This window comes from Dendrobates tinctorius, unplaced genomic scaffold (genome assembly GCF_039654945.1).
Source record: "Dendrobates tinctorius isolate UK_male_01 unplaced genomic scaffold, ASM3965494v1 ptg000140l, whole genome shotgun sequence".
Taxonomy (NCBI): Eukaryota; Metazoa; Chordata; class Amphibia; order Anura; family Dendrobatidae; genus Dendrobates; species Dendrobates tinctorius.
The window spans coordinates 9,595,254-9,615,440 of NW_027361808.1; the positions used below are offsets into that span (position 1 = coordinate 9,595,254).

General features: G+C 46.0%; 1 protein-coding gene across 1 annotated transcript in view; it reads left to right on the top strand.

The window, feature by feature from the left end:
• Positions 1-19,751, top strand: part of LOC141049002 (kinesin-like protein KIF28) — a 327,138-nt gene extending 307,387 nt beyond the window's left edge. Inside the window, exon 20 of the mRNA XM_073545091.1 lies at positions 19,567-19,751. Coding sequence (XP_073401192.1) covers positions 19,567-19,751 — 185 coding nt within the window. The remainder of the gene's footprint in view (positions 1-19,566) is intronic.
• Positions 19,752-20,187: the final 436 nt, after the last annotated feature.

The following is a 20,187-nucleotide window of genomic DNA, read 5'->3' on the forward strand; positions in this document are numbered from 1 at the left end:
TTTTGGAGTTGTTGAGGGAGTCATCTTCTCAACAGTGGTCTTCCGGTCATCTGTCAGGTGTTTCGTCTGGTGAGCAATACAGTGTCCCAGGAACGTAACTTGCTTTTGACACCACTGGACTTTGTTTTTCGAGAACTTGCATTGCTGCTCCGCCAGGTAGAGTAGAAGAGACAAGGAATGGGCTGTGCAGGTAGCGATGTCAATGACTTCTGTATGTTCTGCAATCCAGTTGACGAGGATGGAGGACAATGCTTTGGTGAACTGTGAAGGGTTGTTCTAGACCCCCTGGGGCATCACTTTCCATGTGTTCTGCACCCCCTGGTGCTTGAAGGCAAACAGGAACTGGTCATCCAGGTGAAGGGGTACATTGAAGAAAGCATTGGACAGATCAATCTCTGAGAGCACTGTTGCTGTGGATGGCACATTTGACAGCAGAGTGTGCTGATTTGGCACAATTGGGGTTTCAAATACCGTTGCCTCATTCATGGCCTTCAGGTCATGCACCAATCTGAACCTGGTTGGTTCTCCTTTCACAGTATTCTTGACCGAGAAAAGCGGGGACTGCATGATGATTCTTATGGACGAGGTGGCCCAGTCTGGCCTTGCTCTTCAGAATGCAGTGAGGGACTCCCATCTTCTGGCACAGAGCCAGCAGGAAAACAAGCCGATTACTGGGATACTCTTCATCAGAGATGACGACCAGCTGGGCTTTCTTGTTCTCCACCAAGGCGGTCACTGTGCTAACACCTGCTCTGATCACAGTGGGTCTCTTTGATGAGACGTCTTCTTTACCAGCTTCTTTTTGCTCAGCACGGCCAGCAGCCATTTATCTTCTTCCATCTTGGTCTCAGGTCAGCATTTGTGCGCCAGTTTGAAGAGCTGAGTGGCTGTCTGCCAGTCCAGGGCCTGGATGAACTGGTTGATTACAGGGAGCACCTTCAGAATCTTGTACAAGATTATCCTCTGGCGCTGGAGTCAGATGTAGCGCAGCAATTTCACAAAGCGGGTAAGGTCCCTTTTGGGTTGGATTTCCTAGCCAATGCCAAAGTTCTTAGGCCGTTTCTTGAACGGTTCACCTAGACCTTCAGTTGGTCGGAGACAGTTTGACTCTGGGTGATGGATAGGGGATGCTGGGCCTTATGAGGGTACGGGGTTCCAGACTTGAGTAACACCTGTACTGGCACAACTTGAAGTCTCTCCACATCCTGGAGTCTCTTGGACCATAGGCTTTCGGGTACTATGTCCAGCACCTCCTTGGGTAGGCTTACACCGGTTGTTTGAGGCTCCTGTAGGGCTGCCAGCATGATTGATTATTCTTGGGTCGGGGGTGGAGAAAGTGTCATTTTCCCATCTTACTGGAACACTTTGGTCACCTTCAGCTTTCTGCAGTAGTTCTGCTCCCATCAGGTTGAGTGGGCAGGTCCTTGACACCACAAACTGGGACAGGATGGAGAGTCCTGGCTGTGTCTACACGCTCAGGGGGCTTGTAAGTTGGGAGTGTCAGACTTGACCATCAATCCCCATGCAAGACACAGAGGATTCTGATAGGCAGGTGGGGTCGGGGAGTTCCATTTGTCTCCTCACACTTCTGGCTGCACCAGTGTCCACAAGGAAAAATTTGACAACTCCCGTCCACTTTCAGGGTAATTTGAGTTATTGGGTCCACTGATGGGGTTTCGTATGTTAGGAGCATAGTGTCTTGCAGACCTGGCTTGCCCCTGTCCTATGGACTGGGTTCTTCACTGCTTCTTGTGTTTTTTCCTTGGCCTGTTCCTCTGAGCAATGTCCTGGGTTGCGAGGGTATATCACTCTGCCATGAAACTTCTCTATAGACTCTGTCTTGTCTTGGCTCATGTCATGCATGTCATGTAGGCTGAGGGCTTGCCCTGCCTGTCTGGCTTTGGCCCACTCTCTGAGCTGCTCAATTAGCTTTGATCCTGACTCCCAGGAATGCACATCTAATTCTGCTGGAAGCTTGAAGTGTTCTTTCATGACTGGCCAGAATGCATCATCTGCTTTCATTTCCATTATGGCCCAAAGATCAATCCAGGTTGCAGTATATGTTTGCTGGTTCTGCTGCATTCTTCTGTAAAATGGCATGGGGTGCATATCTGGGTCTGGCAGATTATTCAGAATACTGAACATCTGACTAGGGGTGAAAGGCACATAGTGTAAGGGTGATGCCTTTATCTGCTCCTGACTATTTGGTGCCTGTGGGTTTCTTTCCCTAGTACTGGGCAGCATGCATGATGTTCCCTCTTCATCTTCATCAGAGGAGAAGCTGTGGTATTGTGTGTTTGGGTCACATACTGGCTGAAGTTTAAATGCAGAAGTTGACTTTTTGTGTGAGGATGCCCCCCCTCCCTGAGGCTGCTTTGGATTAGGATTAAAGTTCCATGATGATGTAAATGTTGGCAGCTCTGTCTGGTACTGAGGTTCCTCATTTTCAGCTCCTGCCTCCCCCGTCCCTTGCTGAAGCTGCGATTCTTCATCAGTGTCTGCAGCTGCACCTACACTACCATTCAAAAGTTTATGGTCACTTAGAAATTTCCATATTTTTGAAAGAAAAGCACAGTTTTTTCCAATGAAGCTAACATTAAATGATTCAGAAATACACTCTATACATTGTTAATGTGGTAAATAACTATTCTAGCTGCAAATATCTGGTTCGTAATGCAATATATTCATAGGTGTATAGAGGCCCATTTGCAACAACCATCACTCCAGTGTTCTTATGGTACTTTGTGTTTGCTAACTGTGTAAGAAGGCTAATGGATGGTTAAAATACCCTTGAAAACCCTTGTGCAAGTATGCTAGCACAGCTGAAAACAGTTTGGCTGAATAGAGAAGCTATAAACCTGACTTTCCTTTGAGCTAGTTGAGAATCTGGAGCATTACATTTGTTGGTTCCATTAAACTATCAAAATGGCCAGAAAAAAAGAACTTTCATGTGAAACTCAACAATCTATTCTTGTTCTTAGAAATGAAGGCTATTCCATGTGAGACGTTGCCAAGACACTGAAGATTTCCTACAACAGTGTGTACTACTCCCTTCAGAGGAGAGCACAAACAGGCTCTAACCAGAGTAGAAAGAGAAGTGGGAGGCCCCACTGCAAAACTGAGCAACAAGACAAGTACATTAGAGTCTGTAGTTTGAGAAATCGATGCCTCATAGGTCCTCAACTGGAAGCTTCATTACATAGTGTACACAAAACGCCAGTGTCAACGTCTACAGTGAAGAGGCGACTCTGGTATGCTGGCCTTCAGGGCAGAGTAGAAAAGAAAAAGCCATATCTGAGACTGGCTAATAAAAGGAAAAGATTAATATGGGCAAAAGAACACAGACATTGGACAGAGGAAGAGTGGAAAAAAAAGTGTTATGGACAGATGAATCCAAGTTTGAGGTGTTTGGATAAAACAGAAGATCATTTGTGAGTCGCAGAACAACTGAAAAGATGCTGGAAGAGTGTCTGACGTCATCTGTCAAGCATGGTGGAGGTAATGTGATGGTCTGGGGTTGCTTTGGTGTTGGTAAAGTGGGAGATTTGTATATGGTAAAAGGGATTTTGAATAAGGAAGGCTATCACTCCATTTTGCAACGCCATGCCATACCCTGTGGACAGCGCTTGATTGGAGCCAATTTCATCCTACAACAGGACAATGACCCAAAGCACACCTCCAAATTATGCAAGAACTATTTAGGGAAGAAGCAGGCAGCTGGTATTCTATCTGTAATGGAGTGGCCAGCGCAGTCACCAGATCTCAACCCCATTGAGCTGTTGTGGGAGCAGCTTGACCGTATGGTATGCAAAAAGTGCCCATCAATCCAAAACAACTTGTGGGAGGGGCTTCTGGAAGCATGTGGTGAAATTTATCCAGATTACCTCAGCAAATTAACTGCTGAATGCCAAAGGTCTGCAATGCTGTAATTTCTGCAAAGGGAGCATTCTTTGACGAAAGCAAATTTTGAAGGAGAAAATTATTATTTCAAATAAAAATCTTTTTTTCGAATCTTGTCAATGTCTGGACTAGATTTTAAATTCATTTGGCAACTCATTTGATTAATAAAAGTATGAGTTTTCATGGAAAACACAAAATTGTGTGGGTGACCCCAAACTTTTGAACGGTAGTGTACACTTCCCCCCCTGCACCCCAAGCTGTGGCCTCTGCTGGCTGTTGTATCGGGGGGCTACCTATGTTGTTTTGTGTAGGGAGATTTTCACTTTCTTCTCAGAAGGTGCCCTGTGGATATAGGGACACCAGATTGTTTGGATTGGGCGTTGGACCATGCTGGTAACAAAGAAAGGGGGCGCGAAGAAGTTGTGGGGTGTGAGAGAGGAGGAGAGAGAGACGAGGGAGGAGGAGGAGAGAGTGGAGAGATGAGGAGGAGGAGAGGGTGGAGAGATGAGGGAGAGGAGGAGGAGAGAGAGACGAGGGAGGAGGGGAAGGAGAGGACGGAGGAGGAGAGAGAGGGGAGAGGAGAGAGAGGACAGAGGAAGAGAGAATTCCTTCTCCTTTTCTGCAGCCTGAGAGGGCATGCTTGGACTAGTGGTGCCTTCTCCCTGGAGGGAGGGGTGGGGAGCACCACACAGTGGCAGGTTTCCTTATACAACGGAATCTGCTGAGAACACCTTTTCCTATCTTGTACACATAAAAAATCCTTTCCTGATCTGTTTACATAACTCTCCATACCTTCTATGCCATAAGTCCGCTGCTACTTTATAAAATGCAGTCAGCAACTCAGCTTCAACTAACTTCCCTTTTTCCTTTCAATACATTATGCCATGCCACAGCCTAAAGGCTGCCTGTAAATCCACATACTTAAATCAACCGTCTAAAATTCCATATAGATAACCTTCTAAATCACACCTACTGTGTCTATTCCAAAAACTTCAAAAAAAGGTGATTAAAAGACTTCAAAAACTTTGGTAAAAACTTTAAAAAGGAAAGAAAAGGGCAAAAACCAAAAACATTGGCAAAACCTTTAAAAAGGAAAGAAAAGGGCAAAAAAAACAAAATGTTGGTAAAAACTTTAGAAAGATAGGGAAAGGAAAACTAAAAAAAAACTAATAAAAACTTTAAAAGGAAAGAAAAGGAGAACCAGGGAGTTGGTAAAACTTAATGGACTCCGAAAAATCAAAAGTTAGCAAACTTCCAACACAGATGCACGACACACACACTTCCCCTTTTAGACTGGAATATCTATACCCCCTTAAGTCATGTATCTAAAAAACATGTAAAACATGTATCACACTGCACAATGGTAGATGCAAATCTCTATGGTAGATGCAAATCTTCAACTTCCTGTTATCGGTTTCCCAGCAACCGCAAGCAAAAATCAGTCACTTTTCCAACCCTCTCTCCCGGATCTTGACAGACATGAAACACACACACAGCATGCAGCAGACACCTTGACTTATTTCCCAGGGTTTGGATAGGAGCATGTACTTTTTACACTACCTGGGAAATGCAGTGGTGGCCACACATCTGACCGGCAAGAGGTATAGACCCGGACTGGGCACAGGGGACATTCAGGTAAGATGATAAGATTTTCTTACTTTACTTATGGAGCTGCGCAGTCTCTGTCCCCTGAGCCAAGGCTGTGGCCGGCACCTCCGTCTCTCCGGTCAGCAGGGTGCCCTTGCATTTCGTCCACTGCCTCGCATGCAGGCACCAGATGTTATGGAGATTTGGTTGAGATAAATCTATCCCTGTGTGTGCTGCAGCCGCTCCCAATTAAACTGAGTATTTTGAGCGCTGAAAGAAATGACACTCTGTACATGCTTGGTTACAGCATAGCATTCCCTCAATACTCTCAAGGTTAATTGCACATACATGGTTTTATAATTACATATAGAAAGGAGTGGTTAGTTAATTAACATAAGGTTAAGCTTCAATGTTATTGGATGTTTGAGTATATGGAATATATCGTGATCAATGAATAACAGTAGCGCTGACTTAGTTGGAGGACATGGGGATACGATTAGCGCAAGGAGAACAAAGCTAGGAAAGTTTTATATTTTACTCCAAAAAGAATAGGCGGTGTTTACAAAAGTATAAAAAGATGTACAGACAATTATAAAGCAAATGGGATTAAAGTGAAGACTTGCATATTTCGGTTACTGGCAGCCATGTGGTGTGGGGGAGGGGAGACGTCCCAATGCATCAGGTCAGGTTGCACAGACTTTGGTAGCAGACTTCGAGGGTAAAAATACCCTCCTTGCCTAGGCCTCTGAGTTTTATACCCTTGCCCAAAATTAAGGGTCTCCCCCTGAATGACCTCATGGGGTGGGTGGAGCTATGGAATGCATTCCCCTTTACACAAGGACTAAAAACTTACTAACATCTTATTAATTTCATATCTCGGGCTGGAAACCTCAGAGAGCGATGCCGAAACCATCATCAATCTTGTTCTGAAATTAGCTTTCTATTAAACCTAAACATGGAGTGGAAGTATGACCCGGTTAAGCAGAAATCCATTTCTTGGATTCTGCTGATGCTGGAATCCAAAAACTCACTGGGTGGTGGTTTCACTGTTGCACATTCCAAAAATGTAAGTTTCACACCTATATCAATAATCAGTGCCATTATATTTAAGTTTTCAAGGACAAAGGAACAAGTATTTCCGGCACCCGGATTTAGCTGGTCACAGAACGGCTCTTTGTGCCAGCTCAGCACACACTAGGCTCTCACGTAACAGCAGGGGAGAGGAAGGAGGAATTCTAACACATGCAGCTGTGAGGGGGGAAGCTGCAAGGGTGATCAGGGCTGTAGAATGTCAGGAACAAAACCAAGGATATGTAGCAGAGTTCATAGTGCGTGATTGAACAATAATACTTTCGTCATAGTTCATGACACCTCCCCCTTTTGGATTGTGCTACGGAGGCAGGACCTCTTGGTACTCCTACATGCGCACCTCAGCAGGCTCGCCCCAGCAGGACAGCCTGTCTGCATTGCCATGCTCACTGCCCTTTTTGTGTCCAACGGTAAAGTTGTACTGTTGGAGGATAAGGCTCCAACGTAGCAACCTTCTGTTAGTACCAGACAAGGTGTGCAGTCAGGGAGTTGTGGTCGGTCACCACAGTGAAGGTGCATCCGTACAGGTAGGGCTGCAAACATTGCAGGGCCCAAACCACGGTTAGGCACTCCTGCTCTGTGGTGGAATAGGCCACTTCCCTCGGCAGAAGCATCCGGCTCAGGTACACCACAGGGTGCTCTTGGTTCCCCGAGTTGACCTGGCTAAGTACGGCACTGAGGCCAAAATCGTTGGCATCGGTCTGTACCAGGAACGGCCGACTGCTGTCAACTGCCTTCAACATTGGAGAGTTGTTCAGGGCTGTTTTCAAAGCCCAGAAGGCAACCTCACAGCCGTCTGTCCAGTCGACTGTTTGGGGTAGCTTCTTCGTGGTGAGGTCCGTCAAGGGCTTTGCAAGGCTACTCTAGTTTGGTACAAAGCACCTATAGTACCCCGCAGTGCCCAGGAAGGACATCACCTGTTTCTTGGTCCTGGGGATGGGCCAGGACGTGATTGCATCCACTTTCCCAGGCTATGGCCTCATAGAACCCCCGCCTACCCAGTGCCCCAGGAAGTGGACCTCGCTCATGCCCATCTGGCACTTTCCCGACTTGATGGTTAGCCTGCTTGGTGAATACGCCTGAGCACCTCCTGGAGATGCTGAAGGTGTTCCTCCCGGGAGAGACTGAAGACAGCAATGTCATCCAGGTACGCCACTGCGTACTTCTCCAGTCCCTGAAGCAGGTGGTTGACCATCCGCTGGAATGTGGCAGGGGCATTCTTCATGCCGATTGGCATGACCATGGACTTGTACAGTCCGAAGGGGTGAAAAATGCGGGATTCTCCTGTGCCTCGGAGCTCAGGGGAATCTGCCAATATCCCCAACTCAAATCCATGATGGATACGTAGTACATGCTAGCTAACCGCTCAAGAAGCTCCTCGATGTGTGGCATTGAGTGCGCATCAGAGGCGGTGATGGCATTGATCCCCCTGTAGTCCACACAGAACCGGATGGTCCAATCCTTCTTTGGCACCAGAACTACAGGTGATGTGAGGTTCTGAGCCATGTTTCTGTTCTGCTTGACTTTGCCCTTAATTTTGCCCTTATCAAAGATGGAGTGAGTAGCTTCACAAGGGGCCATCTTGTTCCTGTTTGACTTTTCCTGTTTCCTGCCTGCTGTGTACTAAAGGGACTCTGCACATTATACCTGTGCTTGTGTATCTGGATCTTCACCTGCTGCCAAGCTTGGAGAACTTGCATTGTGCCTGCTTCTTCTAAACCTCGGAATTCCCCTCTTGTTACTTACCTGCCGTCCTGCCTGACCGCCTCTCCTGTCCGGATCTGCTCTGCTTCTGTCATCTCTGCGGCCTGCTCTCCGCTTGGAGCCCGGTCCAGTCTCAGGACCTTAGGACTGTGTGCGCCTCGACCTCAGACTCTCACCAGTTGGTTCGTACAGACGTTACCTGTTGCCAGAACTTATATCTACGTACCGTGCAATACTGAAGCCTGTTTACTGCAATACCCTGAACTACATCTGCATAGTACTGAGACCTGTTGCTACAATACAATACAATACTGAACCTTTGAACATATACTGTGTTTGTCTTCTCTGACCCATGCCACCGAGTTCCATAGAACCTATAGTACAAATTTGACAGGATACACAAGCCATCAAATATGGAGCTCGCTGGGTCAGATTCTGTGGATGTACGCCTTAAAAAGATATGCACATTTATCTCAGGACTTCAAGGGAAGCTTCAGGCTACCAAAACAAAATTGTCAGCACTAGAGACTCAAGCTAACCATAATGCTACTATAGCCGATACATCCATTCAGGCGTTAGCTACTCGTCTCTCAAAGCTGGAGACTACAGTTTCAGCCCCCGCCACAACCCCACCTTCGGTTCCAGCTTTCCCTAAACTCCCACCATTCAGGTTCGGTGGCGAAAGAGAAAAATTCTGAGGGTCCTAAATCAGTGTCAGCTGTATTTTGCTGCGCATGCGGCTCAGTTTCCAACAGGACGAGACAAGGTGTTGACTATGATAATGCTGTTAACCAACAAGGCTCTTGCTTGGGCAAATCCCCTGATTGAAACTAATGATGTCTGTTTGAATTCTTTAAATGATTTTATTTCCGCAATGTGTCAGATGTTCGATGACCCTAACCGAAGTGCCACAGCAGAAACCGCATTGCTAGCCCTCTATCGGGGAAAGCGTCCTGTAGTAGAATACGCAATGGAATTTCGGAGGTGGGTGTTGGATACTACGTGGTGCGACTCAGCAAAATACGCAGTGTTTAGGAGGGGTTTATCTGCCACAATTAAAGACGAACTGGCTAGAGGCGAGTCACCCGCTGCCCTGGGAGACTTCATAAATCATTGCATTCGGATTGATATCCGTCTTGCAGAACGCCGGCAAGAGAGATGGGCAGATGCTAACCGCAGTAATTTTGTAACCCTGCCGTCTCCCTCCAGGGAAGCCCAGAGCAAGTCCTTCCTCTCAGTAGAGTCAGAACCTATGCAGGTCAAGTCCTCCTGACCCACGCAAGGAGCACCGCTTTAGAGAAAATTTTATGCTTCTACTGCGGAAAATCAGGTCACTATATTTCGAATTGTCCGGGTAAGAATCGCAAGACCACGGCTGCGGTAATCGAATGTGACTCTTCGGACGTATCTTCAGTAGTTTCCCACTCAAATCCTCCTAGGAAAGAAATAGTCCACTGGAATCACGACTTCTCCGACTGTACTTCAGAAATATCCTCACCGGTGAATGCAGCCATCTCTTCAGTGAGTTCCACTACTTCGACCTTGGACGGCTCAAGGAAGGACTCACACTGTTATATCCCCATCAAGATATGGACCCAGTCCCAATGGATTGCTAGTTTCACTATGGTGGACTCAGGGGCCAGCGGCAATTTTATGGACATTACATTCGCTAAAAAACACAGTATATGTTCACAAAAGAGGATCTCTCCGGTATTGATGGAAACTGTGGATGGTTCCCCACTGGTGTCCGGGCCCGTAGATCTTGAAACAACATCACTGAAAGTCTGTATGGGGGCGGATCACTCAGAAAGACTGTCCTTCTTGTTAATTTCCTCCCCTCATTTTCCCATAATCCTAGGACTACCATGGCTACGACTGCAAAACCCTACCATCAATTGGGAAACGAAGGAAATACAGTTTCCTAGAAGACAGATATCATCTAAGGAACCAGCTTTAGTTGGGTCAGCATGCTCCGTTGACTTAAATGTACCAATAGAGTATCAGGATTTCATCGATGTATGTGACAAGAAAAATGCAGACAAATTGCCTCCACATCGGCCGTACGATTGCCCCGTGGAACTGCTACCTGGTGCCGCGATTCCGTTCGGTAACATTTACCCTTTGGCTGGGCCAGAATTAAAAGCCCTCAAGGAGTACATCGATGAAAACCTAGCCAAGGGATTTATACGACCATCTTCCTCCCCGGCGGGTGCCCCTATCTTCTTCGTGAAAAAGAAGGATGACTCACTCCGCCCATGTATTGATTACCGAGAGCTCAACAAAATTTCGATCAGGAACTCCTATCCACTTCCATTAATTCCCGAATTACTGGAAAGGGTGCGGCACTCTAAAATCTTCACGAAGCTAGATCTCCGTGGAGCATATAATCTAGTACGGATCCGTCCCGGTGACGAGTGGAATACAGCCTTCCAGTCACGCTATGGACATTTTGAGTACCTCGTCATGTCTTTTGGTCTCCGTAATGTGCTGGCTACGTTTCAACACTTGGTGAATGACATTTTCAGAGACATACTCGATAATTTTGTTGTTGTTTATTTGGATGGCATTTTAATCTTTTCCAGCAACATCAAGGAGCATCAGCAGCACGTGAGAGTAGTCTTGGATCGCCTACGGCAGAATCACTTGTATATCAAGCTAGAGAAATGCGAGTTCCACAAAACGGAAATCCAATTCTTGGGGTATGTTATCTCTCCTCAGGGTCTCAGCATGGATGCCAGTAAAACTCAAGCCATCCAGGAGTGGCCAATTCCCAAGTCCGTGAAGGAAGTACAACGATTTATTGGATTCGCCAATTTTTACAGACGATTCATTAAAAATTTTTCGGAGATCGTCATACCCATCACCAAATTGACCCGGAAGAAGATACCATTTTTCTGGTCACCGCAAGCGCAGACGGCATTTTCCAAATTGAAAGCTAAATTTACATCAGCACCGATCCTCGTACACCCGGATCCGGATCAAGCTTTCATGATGGAAGTAGACGCTTCCGACTGTGCGATAGGGGCCATTCTCTCGCAAAGAACAGGTGAGAAAGATCTTTTACATCCTTGTGCCTTTCTTTCGCAGAAAATATCGCCCGCAGAGAAGAATTATGATGTCGGAAATAAAGAGCTATTGGCCATTATAACCGCATTCAAGGAATGGAGGCATCTACTGCAAGGAGCATCTCACCAGATTGTCGTACTTACGAACCATCGGAACCTCGAATTCATGAGATCGGCAAGGTGTCTAAAGCTCAGACAGGCCCGATGGACTTTATTCCTTAATCAGTTTGACTTCATTGTTTCCTACAGGCCAGGCTCTCGTAATGGGAAGGCCGATGCACTATCTAGGATTCACTCAGGTAACGTAACTCCAGTATTACCTCCGAGGACCATACTCTCAGAAACAAACTTCATAGGGGTGTTACACAATCAAGATCTATTAACAAGTATTAAGGAAGCCTACACTGGAGACCCACTACTGATCCGACCCCCCAATCAGGTAAACCTAACCTTGAAAAACAGACTTTGGTTTCAGGGACAACGCCTGTATATTCCGGAAACGGTCAGACTAAGTGTACTAAAATTAATGCATGACTCAAAGATCGCCGGTCATAGAGGAGTCCAGAAGACCCAGGAATTCTTGTATCGCTTCTTTTGGTGGCCGACCTACCGGAGAGACGTTCAGCATTACGTCTCGTCATGTGAGGTATGTGCAAGATCAAAGGTTCCCCGCTCCTCACCTACGGGACTGCTACAACCCCTCCCTATTCCATCTCGTCCTTGGGGGTCTATTTCAATGGATTTTATTGTAGAGTTGCCTACTTCTAAGGGGAAAAACACTATCCTAGTAGTGATCGACCGTTTGACCAAGGCTGCCCATTTCATTCCCTGTATCGGTCTTCCGACAGCCAAACAGACAGCGGACCTCATCGTACAAAATGTTTTTCGGCTACATGGAGTTCCTGACAAAGTGATATCAGATCGAGGGGTCCAATTTACCTCAAGATTTTGGCGAAGCTTCTGTGCCGCCCTGGACATCAAGGTAAATCTATCATCTGCTTTCCATCCGCAGTCTAACGGACAAACGGAACGGACTAATCAAACCTTGGAGCAGTACTTGCGTTGCTACGTATGCCACTTACAAGATGATTGGGTAAACTTACTCCCGATGGCCGAATTCACGTATAACAACTCGCAGAGTGCCTCCACCAAGCAGTCTCCTTTCTTTGCTAATAAGGGGTATCATCCCAGCATTCTCCCTCGACTCCCGATAGACACGTCCGTACCCGCAGCAGCTGACCAAATTACGTATTTACAACAGAATTTAGAGTCTTTGAAACAAACGCTGGCTGCAGCTCAGGAGAGATACAAGAAGGCGGCAGACAGGTTCCATAAACCAGCACCAACATACATACAAGGTAGGAGACATGGTCTGGCTTTCGACAAGAAATTTAAAGTTAAGGATTCCAACATCTAAGTTGGGACAGAAATATGTTGGCCCATACAAAATCAACAACATAGTAAGTCCCGTAGCCTGCCGTCTTAAATTGCCTACATCTTTGAAAATACACCCTGTTTTTCATGTCTCCCTGCTTAAACCAGTAGTACCGAATCCTTTTCCCGGACGTACACCCGTTCCACCTGGTCCGGTTCTCATTGACGGGCAAGAAGAATTTATGGTGGAAGGGATCATCGACTCTCGGATCCATAGGAGGAAACTTCAATACTTGGTGAAATGGCAGGGTTACCCATCGGAGGAGAATTCCTGGGAACCTCAGGAGAACATTCAAGCTCCCCGTCTGATCCAACAGTTCCATAGCCGATACCCCAGTAAACCAAATCTAAGGTCGTCCGGAGGACATTCTTGAAGGAGGGAATGGTGTGAGGTTCTGAGCCATGTTTCTGTTCTGCTTGACTTTGCCCTTAATTTTGCCCTTATCAAAGATGGAGTGAGTAGCTTCACAAGGGGCCATCTTGTTCCTGTTTGACTTTTCCTGTTTTCTGCCTGCTGTGTACTAAAGGGACTCTGCACATTATACCTGTGCTTGTGTATCTGGATCTTCACCTGCTGCCAAGCTTGGAGAACTTGCATTGTGCCTGCTTCTTCTAAACCTCGGGATTCCCCGCTTGTTACTTACCTGCCGTCCTGCCTGACCGCCTCTCCTGTCCGGATCTGCTCTGCTTCTGTCATCTCTGCGGCCTGCTCTCCGCTTGGAGCCCGGTCCAGTCTCAGGACCTTAGTACTGTGTGCGCCTGGACCTCAGACTCTCGCCAGTTGGTTCGTGCAGACTTTACCTTTTGCCAGAACTTATATCTACGTACCGTGCAATACTGAAGCCTGTTTACTGCAGTACCCTGAACTACATCTGCATAGTACTGAGACCTGTTGCTACAATACAATACTGAACCTTTGAACATATACTGTGTTTGTCTTCTCTGACCCATGCCACCGAGTTCCATAGAACCTATAGTACTAATTTGACAGGATACACAAGCCATCAAATATGTAGCTCGCTGGGTCAGATTCTGTGGATGTACGCCTTAAAAAGATATGCACATTTATCTCAGGACTTCAAGGGAAGCTTCAGGCTACCAAAACAAAATTGTCAGCACTAGAGACTCAAGCTAACCATAATGCTACTATAGCCGATACATCCATTCAGGCGTTAGCTACTCGTCTCTCAAAGCTGGAGACTACAGTTTCAGCCCCCGCCACAACCCCACCTTCGGTTCCAGCTTTCCCTAAACTCCCACCATTCAGGTTCGGTGGCGAAAGAGAAAAATTCCGAGGGTCCTAAATCAGTGTCAGCTGTATTTTGCTGCGCATGCGGCTCAGTTTCCAACAGGACGAGACAAGGTGTTGACTATGATAATGCTGTTAACCAACAAGGCTCTTGCTTGGGCAAATCCCCTGATTGAAACTAATGATGTCTGCTTGAATTCTTCAAATGATTTTATTTCCGCAATGTGTCAGATGTTCGATGACCCTAACCGAAGTGCCACAGCAGAAACCGCGTTGCTAGCCCTCTATCGGGGAAAGCGTCCTGTCGTAGAATACGCAATGGAATTTCGGAGGTGGGTGTTGGATACTACGTGGTGCGACTCAGCAAAATACGCAGTGTTTAGGAGGGGTTTATCTGCCACAATTAAAGACGAACTGGCTAGAGGCGAGTCACCCGCTGCCCTGGGAGACTTCATAAATCATTGCATTCGGATTGATATCCGTCTTGCAGAACCCCGGCAAGAGAGATGGGCAGATGCTAACCGCAGTAATTTTGTAACCCTGCCGTCTCCCTCCAGGGTAGCCCAGAGCAAGTCCTTCCTCCCAGTAGAGTCAGAACCTATGCAGGTCGATGCAGTCTGGAGAAGTCCTCCTGACCCACGCAAGGAGCACCGCTTTAGAGAAAATTTTATGCTTCTACTGCGGAAAATCAGGTCACTATATTTCGAATTGTCCGGGTAAGAATCGCAAGACCACGGCTGCAGTAATCGAATGTGACTTTTCGGACGTATCTTCAGTAGTTTCCCACTCAAATCCTCCTAGGAAAGAAATAGTCCACTGGAATCACGACTTCTCCGACTGTACTTCAGAAATATCCTCACCGGTGAATGCAGCCATCTCTTCAGTGAGTTCCACTACTTCGACCTTGGACGCCTCAAGGAAGGACTCACACTGTTATATCCCCATCAAGATATGGACCCAGTCCCAATGGATTGCTAGTTTCACTATGGTGGACTCAGGGGCCAGCGGCAATTTTATGGACATTACATTCGCTAAAAAACACAGTATATGTTCACAAAAGAGGATCTCTCCGGTATTGATGGAAACTGTGGATGGTTCCCCACTGGTGTCCGGGCCCGTAGATCTTGAAACAACATCACTGAAAGTCTGTATGGGGGCGGATCACTCAGAAAGACTGTCCTTCTTGTTAATTTCCTCCCCTCATTTTCCCATAATCCTAGGACTACAATGGCTACGACTGCAAAACCCTACCATCAATTGGGAAACTAAGGAAATAGTTCGTACAGAAAATGGTTCGTACAGACTTTACCTGTTGCCAGAACTTATATCTACGTACCGTGCAATACTGAAGCCTGTTTACTGCAATACCCTGAACTACATCTGCATAGTACTGAGACCTGTTGCTGCAATACAATACTGAACCTTTGAACATATACTGTGTTTGTCTTCTCTGACCCATGCCACCGAGTTCCATAGAACCTATGGTACTAATTTGACAGTTGAGGCCCACACTCTCCTGGACCATTGAGCCACCCCCAGCAGTAACATCTTATCGATCTCCTGGCGCATAACATGCTGCATCTCTACGGAGATCCGATAGGGTGTTCGCCGTAGTGAGGAGTGATTCCCGGTGTCCACTTCATGGACCGCTAGCTCAGTCCTTCCAGGTTGGTTGGTAAACACGGCCCGGAAGGGTTCGAGCAGGGCTCACAGCTGTGACCACTGGGGTTCGGATAGTAGGGCGTTTACCTCCATGTCCTCTATGGACCCTCCGGCCTTAGCTTGGGCCAGCATGTCCAGAAGGGGGTCTTCCTCCCCGTCCTTGGGAAGGTTGCAGACTGGTAGGACGCAGGCTTCACATTCTTGATGAGCCTTCATCATATTGACGTGAAAGGCCTTGCGCCTACCCCGAGCGTGGTCAAGTGTGACCATGTAGGTGACTGGGTTGAGCTGTTGGTGTATGACATACGGGCCTTCCCAGGCTGCCTGAGACTTATCCTTATCCAGCACCCACACCTTCTGACCCACCTGGTAGATCCGCTCCCGGGCGTTCTGGTCGTACCAGTGTTTCTGGTCACCCTGAGCCTGCGCCATGTTGTCATACACCAACTGCGTCAAGGTCTGCATCTTGTCACGGAAGCGCCTGACATAATTCATGATGGACACTTCTGAAGGGGTCTGCTCTTCTTCCCAGGATCTCCTTACCAACCCAAGGGGTCCCTGGACTCACCTGCCGTACAGGAGCTTGAAGGAGGAAAACCATGATGAAGCCTGCAGAACCAATTAGTAAGCGAATAGCAGGTGTGGGAGGTACCACTCCCAGTCACGTCCTTGGGTATCAACCAGAATTTTTAGCATCTATTTGAGTGTACCTTTGAAACACTCACACAAACCATTGATTTGGGAGTGATACGCGCTCGATACCAGACGCTTCACCTGCATTTTCTTACAGAGAGCCTCCATTAGGCGAGACATATATTGGGTCCCCTGGTCGGTAAGCATCTCCCTGGGAAATCCTACTCGTGAAAAGATGGCCAACAGTGCATCCTCCACCTTATCCGCTCTAGTTGAGGACAGAGCCACTGCCTCCGGGTAGCATAGTCTACCACAGTGAGGATGTATTCCTTTCCCGATCTGCTGGGGATGACCACTGGGCCCACAATGTCCACAACGATCTGCTGGAAAGGCTCCTCTATCTCTAGCAAAAAGATAAGGGGAGCCTTAGGAACAGGCCCTGACTTCCCCACTTTTTGACAGGTGATACAGGAGCAGCAGTAGTTTGTCACATCTGTCCCCATCTTGGGCCAATAGAAGTGTTGAGATAGCCGGGCCGTAGTTTTGCTGATCCCCAAGTGTCCAGTGAGTGGAATCTCATGGGCAATCCGCAACAACTCACCCCTAAATTGGTATGGGACGACCAGCTGTCTTTCCTCAACCACTCCTTTTGGGATTTACCGGGAACTGTCTCCCGGTACAACCTCCCTCGTTCCCAGAACACCCTCTCCTTATCAGACTCTGAGGTGGGCTCCTGGGCGAGGCGTCTCAAGGTATCCAGGCTCGCATCTCTGTGTAGAGCAGCCTGGAACTCCTTGCTGGAGACAGCCAGGTGTGACATCAAGGTTCCTTCCTCACGGGAACACTCTGGGACTTGCTCTGGGTCCATCTCTGGTTCAGTGAACCCTCTGACTGAGGAGGGTCCAGAAGCCAGGGTGTTACCTACATTCTGGGCACTCTGACTATGGGTGACAGCAGCTACGTAGGCTGTCTCCCCGGAGATTTCCACAGATCCATCAGCCAGCGCTGCTATGGGTTCTATCTCCCCATTCACCCCCAATACCTCAGGAGCAGTGCTATATACGGGGCAGTTACCTTCCTCTGTTGTACTGGTCAGTTGCACGGCATCACCTTCCTCACAGTTTCGGTGCGTCTCCCCATCTCCCTTAGCACTGTCGCTTGCTCCTGTTAGAGGATCCTCAGCCATTTCACTCCGCAAAGTGAGGTGGCTGAGCACTCCTGCACCTGTAGACACATCGGATAAATGGTTATCAGGTAAATCATTGTCAGGTAACGCAGGCACATTCACATCATTATCAATAGCATTAGCATTATCCTTAGTATCAGATTGGGGAGGCAGTTCAGGGACATAATATGCAAACATTCTCCCCAAATCAGTCCCCAACAAAACATCAGTGGGCAAGTTTTTGGACAACCCCACTTCCTTCACCCCGCTCCCGGCACCCCAATCTATAAAAAACCGGGCCATCGGCAAGGGACAGCGGACGCCCCCAATCCTGGTGACAGTCAGGGTTTTCCCTGGACTGATCTCTTCAAGGGCCGCCAGTTCGGGTCGGATGAGGGTTCGTTCAGCCCCGGTGTCCTTGAGGCCGGTAGTGACATGCCCTACCACACGGACACGGTTTCTGCTGCATGCTGGAAGACAAAAAAAAGTGCCTGAACAATGAGGAAGGTAGTAGATCCTAATATAGATTAAGATGAAATTGTGTTATTCACAAAATAAAAGAAAAAGAACATATTTATGTGTGTTTTGCCAAGAAAGAACTAGTGAAACAAAAGATGGCCAAAGAAAAAAATATATATAAAAATGTGGATCATGATGCCAAAAGATTAAGAATAAAAAATGAAAAAAAAAAATATTAAAGAATAATTATTAAAATTATTTGAAAATAGTTAGAAATTACTGTAGATTATGCCAGGATAATCCCAGAATTAATTAAAAATAGTTGTATGACACATGGAAATTAAAAAAAAAGTAATATAGTTTATAGAAATACATATAGATATGAATATAGACAAATCATTTTGTGGCGATAATCTATAGAAAAGTGTCAGTAATTTCATTTAAACCATTAGGGGTAAGTGAGCCCAAATTATATATAAAAAAAATCTCTTTACGATTTAGCTGTGCAATATTATTATGGACATGTGCAGGGATCTCTTCTATCGGGAAAATCCTTAATTTTTTATTTTCTTTATTATGTGCAAGAGTACAATAAGCCCATGTTTGAGGAATCCCTTCTGTATATTTGAGCGATATGAATTTAACCTCTTGTGTAGCAGTTGGATAGCTCTCCCTACATGTGGATCCAGTTTTTCCACCATAATTTGCAAAATAAATCTTGCCAAATCAGAAAAGGTGATTTTCTGTATTTGTTTTCTCATTTTGACTCTCAATAGTTGTGTTCTACCTATGATGTCAACTACAGGCCTCTCTCATCTTTTTAAGTAGGAGAACGAGAACTTGCACAATTGGTGGCTGACTAAATACTTTTTTCCCTACTGTAAGTACTTGATAGCATCATATTGAATTTAGGGGTGGGAGACGACGCTATCAAGTACTGAGCATCCTCCGCCACCTCCTAATTCATTACAAAGTATTGATGCCGTACTTTACTGGCTTACTTGGTATATACTGTACTGTTTGAATGGGCATCTACCACGGAATGACATGAGTTGTTCATCCACAGTGACATTTTCACCAGTATTTTATAATTTTGGAATAATCTCCATTTATCCCAAACTTCTCTAATAGCAGCTAGTTATTAGTGAATTATCTGATGTTAGCAGTGGACAGTTTTCCTACAGGGGCAAGTTACATATTACAATTTTGTCTTTAGACTGAATTGCTTGTGTCGGACTAGTTGTCTGGACATCGTGTTATTCAGCTTCATATCACCTACATTCCCATATAGATGGCTTAGAAGGGTTGATCCTACTGATGGATCTCCTTTAATGGATAGGAGAAGCTTGCTTTTTTTTTCATACAACAAAAACAGATACCACATTGATGGATGGATGAAAATCAGATCAAGCACATTGATGAGAAACAGTCAGCAAAAAAATGTCAGAGTAAGGCCTTACTGAAAATGTCCCCTACTTTATACTGAAAAATGCTATCTTAACTGTTTCTAGACAAATAGCTAAAAACAATAATGATATATGAATGGTACAGAATATAACCAATACATATATATTCTAACTGGATCAATATTTATATTGTTATTGTGATTGATTTTGCAGAGGGTTGTTCTGAACTTGACTGGTCTCTGCAAGACATGGAATACAAAAACGAAGGGTGTATTTTAATTGACAGTATGAAGCATTCACTTCCTAAACCTAACTTGGTGGCAAGTATCAAACTCAATTTTAATGAAAATGTTGCAATTAAAAATGTTATACAGATTGAGCGATGTGGAGATTTCTAAAATGCTTTGCTTTTCTGTGATTTGTTATAACAAAAATATTCTCACAGACATGGCCTAGGCATCCAGCAGGGCAGACAAGCTTCACTGCAGCTTGTGCTCCAAAACTGCTATTTCTAATAAGATTGTTCATTTAAGAGTGCTACAGTTGTGGCCAAAAGTATTGACACCCCTGCAATTCTGTCAGATAATACTCAGTTTCTTCCTGAAAATGATTGCAAACACAAATTCTTTGGTATTATTATCTTCATTTACTTTGTCTTAAATGAAAAAACACAAAAGAGAATGAAGCAAAAAGCAAAACATTGATCATTTCACACAAAACTCCAAAAATGGGCCAGACAAAAGTATTGGCACCCTCAGCCTAATACTTGGTTGCACAACCTTTAGCCAAAATAACTGCGACCAACCGCTTCCGGTAACCATCAATGAGTTTCTT